Genomic DNA, 7,260 nt, shown 5'->3' on the forward strand with positions numbered 1-7,260 from the left:
GGGATGAAAGATCTAAACTTCTTTCTTTTCAGATCTAAACTTTTTCTTTTCAGTTCTAAACTTTTTTTCAGATCTAAACTGTATATGTATTTTATACTTTAAAATCTATGCTGGATGAAAGATTTAAACTTTGTTTTTCAGATCTAGACTATATATGTATTTTATATCTACAAATATGTTGGGTAAAACATGAGTAGATGAAATAGTTGACGTGTGATGAAATAAAATGATGAGAGGCCTCGGTGTTGATAATGATCCAGTCATCTATCGGAGTATGGATGACGACCGCGGACTACTCTAGGCAGTCCAGTGGAACGCTAGCAGGCTCGCAGCCTGTAAGTGTTTATTTGAACTCAGTGTTCGCCAGCAGTACTCCATCCCCCTCATGGTTCCCTTATAATAGATGCCTTAGGGACGTAAAGTGAGGATAACAGGAACGGGTAATCGGGTTGAATGATTTGATGAAAATAATAATAAACTTATTTATTGTGGGTTGAAAACCCTATGTGCTCACCAGACTCCCCAGCCTGACCCACTCACTTTTGTTGTATTACAGGTAGTGACACAAGAGCATAGATGTGATGGTCTGTGAGAGATTATGGATTATAGGCCAGTAGTCATAAATAGTAATGTTGTAAGGCCTATGTTGTGTTTTTGGTTTATGCTTTTGATATGTATTGACAATGATATCTCGCGTTTTGTAATGTAATGAAAATACATTTCTTCAAAAATGCTTGATAAATTCTTTATCATGTTTTTGGGAACAAATTCCACAACATTTTTCTTTAGAAGTATACTCTGATTTTCAAATAAAGCATAAACAAATCGGTATTTTCTGGCCGTGAAAATGGGGATGTCACACCATTGCATGTTAAAACAATTAAAGAGCATAAAAGTAAAGAGAGACTTGGAACAAAATCCTATGGGATAGTAGTTGCAAGGTTTATTTCCTTCTTGTTAAGCTCCTTCTTCAGCTGACTTTGGCATGGGAACAGCTCATCCACGCCTTGGGTGTCAAAATCTCGTGTGGTTGATTGCTCTAAAAATTCAGGAAAGAGCTTCTTGGAATCGCCTACAAATGGATCTCGTAAATGTATATAATGCCCGCCTCAAGTGGAATCAAATCGAAGACTCGAAAATAAAAGATTGAGCAACTCGCCGAGTTTTATGTGGAGACTCGTCGAGGTGGAGTGTGATACAGGTAGAAATCGCTAATTTCCTCTAGAACTCGTCGAGTTTAGAATATGTACTCAACGAGTTTTCGACTCTGTTTGGGCAATTTCTCCTTTCTTCTTCAGTTCAGATTTTATCTTCAAGGAGGGTATTAGGTTAATACATCTCCTTATTTTCTTCAGTAACAAGACTCCTTTTCAACCATTTTAAGCATCAGACTCATAGCATCACTCAAATCTTCTAATCTTTGCGTCTAGACTCGACCCCTCACTTTATTTCCCTCACACTTTTAATTATAAGATCAATTCTTACCCTAAACTTCTACAAATATCAAAAACAAAACCAAATAATAAAAAGGAAAACAAACATCAAAATTAAAATTCCTAATTACTAGAAGTTGCAAACATAAACAAACCAAAATAAAAACACACAAACAAAATAAAAATAAAAATTGTCTTAACACACATTTTATAAATAAATAAAAAGGATAATCACTCCTCATCCTCATCTCCTCTTTCGGTTTCACTTCCTCCCGCACCACCTTGTCTCGCTCCCCAACGTTCCTCCCAATTTCGAATGTAAGCGTAGTCGGGAAAAGATTCATTGCGTGGTATGTTCATGTGACTCATCATATATTCTAAGGTCATGTTGGTGTGATTCAAACCACGACCTATATCATCTTGATGTGCTCTCAATTCTATGTTGTACAGGTCCATTGGTAGTTCATCTTCAACCGGGATCATCGGTGGGTCTTCATGCACATGCGCTTGTCGAGGTCTCACTCTCCTACCCGGTTCCTCCGGTGCCACCACCTCATCCTCATCGGGAATGGAAAAGTTTCCTCCACCATAGTCCTCCACAATTCGTGCCCTTTTGTAGAGAACATGACTAAACGAAGGTGTTTGCATCATTGTCAAAATGCTCACGGCTGCTCTTTGAAATACCCCATACGACCTTGCCAATTTAGTCACCAACATCCCCCCATAAATCGTTGAAGTTTTTCGATCCTTGACTCCCCCCTCTGCTAAGTACTTCGCCAAACAATAAGGAATATTGCAGAAAGTGTTTGGCATGATGATGCACCATAAATAAAAGACATCAATACTTGGTACTTTATCATCATCTTTTCGCATGTTGATGGTGCTCGAGATAAATCTATGGAGGAGTCGGTGGGCCGGTGACCGGATACTTCCTTGTTGTGTCGTCGATGGAATGTAAACCCCGTTTGCAATTGTTGTCCACCAATTGGCTCCGTTTACCCCGTCCAGAAATACCTTTTGACATCTATCAAGAAATACACCAAATGCCGCAGTCATCACTTTCGATTGATCATACAACCCCATTCTCCATGCTAACTCAGCAATGCTGCACCCCCAATACTCTCCCCCAAGGCAAAAAGTTAAAGCTTTTGTGTTATAGTAATCGTCACCCCCCTGAAATTGGATTGTTGCATAAAACTCCAAGCACAATACTCTGTAGATTGGTTCTAGAATCTGGAACAACCTTCTCCAAGCATCACATGTAACCCGCACCCCATTGTTCAGAAATACCTTCGTTAGAAAAGGGTTTATTGCGTCCACTAACCCAACTTGGTCCAACCATGTCCAATCTACTTCATTGGCTATGTAAAATTCTTTCTTTTTCAGTGTTTCTAGCTTTTTGTTCCATTCAACCATAGTTCTCTGAGACACCACTTGAAGGAAGTTAAACCAAGGGAAATCCCCTTGGTTTCTTGGAATTGGTTGCCCTCTATTACCCCTTCTCATTTTTCTGCAAAACAAACAACAAAAGAGACAAAACAATACCAAAATAAAGTTAACACTAAAATTTGAAACGGTTCTTGATTTTCTGAAAAACCAACTCGTCGAGTTGTATGAGCAACTCGGCGATTTTTTTGAATATTCCGAAAAAAAAAATGAATTAAACCGATTCGGCCATTTAAACTCAAAATTACTTCTGGGGTTTGCTTAGCATGTATCAAATTGCAAGAAAAATCAATTAAAACAACCTAAATTACTTCAAACTGAAACCCTAAAGTTTATGCCAAGTACAAAATCGGGGGTTCTTCACCAAATCAAACACAATGCTTATAAAAATCGGAACTTTAACAGAATTGAGTGCAAAAGATCTGACCTTTGTGAAGAAATCGAGTGAAAAGAAAGAAAAGTTGAAGATTGTTGCTTGAGAGGAAAAACTCGGCGAGCTAGGATGCGGTGGGTGAATCTGATGAACTTTTTCCTTTTAGGGTAAAAACCCTATTTGACCGAGTTTAAAAACTTTTTTTTTATTTTCGGTAATAAATGTCAACTCGTCGAGTTGGGGGACCCAATTCGTCGAGTAGAGACGGGAAAAATCGCAAAAAATTAAGTGAACTCGTCGAGTACACATATGGAACTCGCCGAGTTTAAGGCTCTGATTAAAACAATTTATGTTTTTCTCACAAAAATTTTACCACACCCCACGCTCAAACCTTGCTTGTCCTCAAGCAACTTTTTAGAAATTATGAGAAGACTAAGAGTAAAAATCCCAACCAAACACTAAAAATAAAGGAAATAAAAGACAAAAAATGAAAAGAAAAGAAAAGGAAAAAGAAAGCAAACTCAAATGACGGGTTGCCTCCCGCGCGCGCTTCTTTTTGAGGAGTCTTGAGCTGGAATCCTTCCCGCTCTACTTTGCAGCGGCTTCTTCCGGCGGAAATTCGTTATTCACCTTTTGCACTTTCCATCTTCTTTTATAAGCTTGTACTTTCCTTATGTATGCCTTTTTCAAGTCTTCCTTTTCATTTTGAGTGGCATTTTCTTCATACTTACGCTTTGTTCCTTTACCCCTCTTAACAAGCTTTGTCTTCTCTTCTACTTTTTGTTTTCCTGCGTTTTCCACTTCCATCTTGTCTATCTCTATCGTCTTTTCACTCATCCCCTCATCATCACTTGAAATCACAGTTTCTGTCTCGCTTTCTTCGAATACTTGGGAATCGGGTGGTTTAAAGGTGAAAATTTCAAAGGTGCTAGACACTAAGGCGCGAGGCTTGGTTTTCTTTACTTTTGTTGGCTTAATTTCTTCCACTTTCTGATCAATCGTATGCAAGCCAAGGGAAGAGTTATTATTCTTCTTGTCATTCCAAGCCATGGTATTCTCTTGTTTCTCCAAACTCTCCTTCTTGTTGTCTTTATTCGCCTCACCATATTGCGAACTTTGTTTTGAACACGCCAAGTTTCCTTCAGAGCCTCTTGTATAATCCTCTCCTACACTTCCCTCAAGTAGTTTTCCAATTCTTGTAAATCTCTTTGGGCATCAAAATCCTCCTCGGAATAAAATGTAGATTCTTTTGAATGGTTTACTTGCCAAAGCGCTAGTTCCTTTTCTAAGAATTCATCAATCGTATCCATCGAGGAAATCGCATCATCACTAGATTTTGAATGCTTTGCCACTTGATCGACTCCAAAAGTGACCGAATCATCTCCCATTCGAAGAGTGAGTTTGAATTCTCGCACATCTACTATAGCACCATCAGTGTTTAGAAATGGTCTCCCAAGAATAATTGGAACTTTATGATCCTCCTCCATATCTAATACTATGAAATCAGCAGGAAATACCAACTTATCCACCTTGACCAAAAGATCCTCGCAGATCCCCCTTGGATATGTTACCGTCTCGTTAGCTAGATGAATTTCCATATGGATGGGCTTTGGTTCTGGAAGGTTTAACTTCTTGAAGAATGAATATGGCATAATGTTTACACTAGCCCCCGAATCAGCCAATGTGTAACATGTATCCAAATTCCCGAATTGACATGGAAAAGTCAAACTCCCCGAGTCACCCATCTTCTTCGGTAGTTTGTTCATCATAGCAGCTGAAAAATTTTCATTTAGAACGACTTCCGATACTTCATTCATATTCCTTCTGTTGGTGAGGAGTTCTTTTAGGAAACTTTTGTACTTGGGCATTTGTGCTATGGCCTCGAGAAATGGCATGTTGATTTAAAGGGCCTTGATGTGCGCTAAAAACTTCTTATACTCTTCATTTTGTCTATCTTGTATGGCCCGACCTGGGAATGGCAATGGAGGCTGGTACGGTTTTATTGGAGTTTTTTTTTCAATAGGAAAACTCGTCGAGTTCTTTTCTGGAACTCGCCGAGTTGAGTTATCAGTTTGCGATTCTGGAATTTCTTTTCTTTTTTTCTACACCACTTGTGGGTCTTCATTCTGGATTGGCGTCATAGGAGTGAAAATCTTCTCAAACCTTGTAGTTATTGCATTTACATGCGCCACTCTTGGGTTTTGCTCGGTGTTGCTTGGAAGTTCGTCCGGTGACCGCTCATTGATTTACCTTGCAAGTTGCCTAGTTGCTTCTCGATGTTGAGGATTGAAGCTTGCTGATTCCGAAGTAGAGCTTGTTGATCCTTCATCATCACTTGGTGTTCTTTCATCATATTTTGTTGTTCTCTTATGACAACATCGGATTCGTCATGTCTTTTTTCGGATGCACTTGCAAAACGTGCAAGCATGGCTTTGAAATCCGTCTTCTTTTCTTGCACCGGTTCCTCATTTTGATAAAAACCTCTCGCATTTTGCCTATACTTTTCCTCTTTCGCCTTCTTGTATTCTTCATATGGTAGCCATTCCTTCTTAGGTTTTCTCCAATCGGCATCATACCTATCTCCATTCGAGTAACATACTTGAACTTTCCGGTTCCCGTTCTCATCTAAATCACAATCTTTAGTAAGGTGAGGCCCGCTACAATTGTCACATCCTACTCGAATGGCATGCATGGATTGGTCCATCCTTGTCATCTGACGATCCATGCTCTCCAACTTATCCATCATTGCCGCCATGTCATCAAAAACTGAATTCACCACTCCTCTAGTTGAGTCGTTCCTTGGGTTATGATATTCTCTAGAGTGCTTAGAGAATTCTTCAATCAACTCTTTTATCACTGTTGGTGCTTTCTTCGTGAGTGGTCCTTAAGAGTCAAGGAGTTGCCTAGTTGTCACATTCACTCCATCATAGAAAATTGCAACTTCTTGCTGAATGTTCAGGTCATTTTGAGGGCAGTTTCTCAGCAAACTCTTGTACCTCTAGTTGAGTCGTTCCTTGGGTTATGATATTCTCTAGAGTGCTTAGAGAATTCTTCAATCAACTCTTTTATCACTATTGGTGCTTTCTTCGTGAGTGGTCCTTAAGAGTCAAGGAGTTGCCTAGTTGTCACATTCACTCCATCATAGAAAATTGCAACTTCTTGCTGAATGTTCAGGTCATTTTGAGGGCAGTTTCTCAGCAAACTCTTGTACCTCTCCCATGCTTCATAGAGTGACTCTCCTCCCATTTGTTCAAAATTGACAATCGCCTTCTTCATATTGGAAACTTTTGAAGGAGGGCAGAATTGATCAATGAACTCTTATCACATCTTAGACCATGTCATGATGGATCCTGGAGGTAGTGATTTTAGCCAATCTTTCGCGGCTCCCTTGAACGTGACTAGTAGCATCCTAAGTAGAACAGTTTCGCGAGGCACATTGGGAATGTTGAAGTAGTCAGCTATGTTTTTGACCTCATCGATATGCTTGTATGCGTCTTCGTTATCCTTCCCATAGAATGGGATGTCCTTCAGTTGGGCGAGTATGTGACCTTTCAGTTCAAAGTTTGTTGTTGTTGGAATCGCGGGTTGCACAAGTCCTAGCCCAGTTTCGTCACGCATCCTCTTTTTGTATTCGCCCATGGGTATGTCTGCAATGTTGTCAATCTTTTCTTCTAAGTCAGTCTCACTCTTTTCTTCAAATTCAGGTGTGTTTGGCTCGAAATCTTCTATCTTCTTGTCAAAACCGCTTGATTCTCCTATTGCCTTGTCCTTCTTTTTGCGAATAATTGATTCTGGATCTTTTACGGGTGGTACTACTATATAACTAGAGCTCCTGGTCATAAACTTCCTGAAACAAAACAGAAAAACATGCATAAAACGAACAAAAACAAAGAAAAAACGAAACTGAAAATGCGACCAACTCGTCGAGTTCAGTAATGCACTCAGCGAGTTCAACGCAAAAATCAGAAAAATAAAAATGAAAGTTAAAACTGAAAACTTGTAACTTTA

General features: G+C 39.4%; 1 protein-coding gene and 1 non-coding gene across 2 annotated transcripts; one reads left to right on the forward strand and one right to left on the reverse strand.

Moving 5' to 3' along the window:
• Positions 1-4,418: 4,418 nt before the first annotated feature.
• On the reverse strand, positions 4,419-5,147 carry LOC145130227 (uncharacterized). Its single transcript, XM_079065062.1, has one exon. The coding sequence runs from the start codon at positions 5,145-5,147 to the stop codon at positions 4,419-4,421; it is 729 nt and encodes a 242-aa protein (XP_078921188.1).
• Positions 5,148-6,424: 1,277 nt separating this feature from the next.
• LOC145135066 (small nucleolar RNA R71) lies at positions 6,425-6,530 on the forward strand. The gene has a single exon (XR_013719547.1). It is a non-coding gene; the product is annotated as a small nucleolar RNA R71 (small nucleolar RNA).
• The last annotated feature ends 730 nt before the right edge of the window (positions 6,531-7,260 follow it).

This window comes from Lactuca virosa, chromosome 8 (genome assembly GCF_052849685.1).
Source record: "Lactuca virosa cultivar CGN04683 chromosome 8, Lactuca_virosa_CGN04683_v6, whole genome shotgun sequence".
Taxonomy (NCBI): Eukaryota; Viridiplantae; Streptophyta; class Magnoliopsida; order Asterales; family Asteraceae; genus Lactuca; species Lactuca virosa.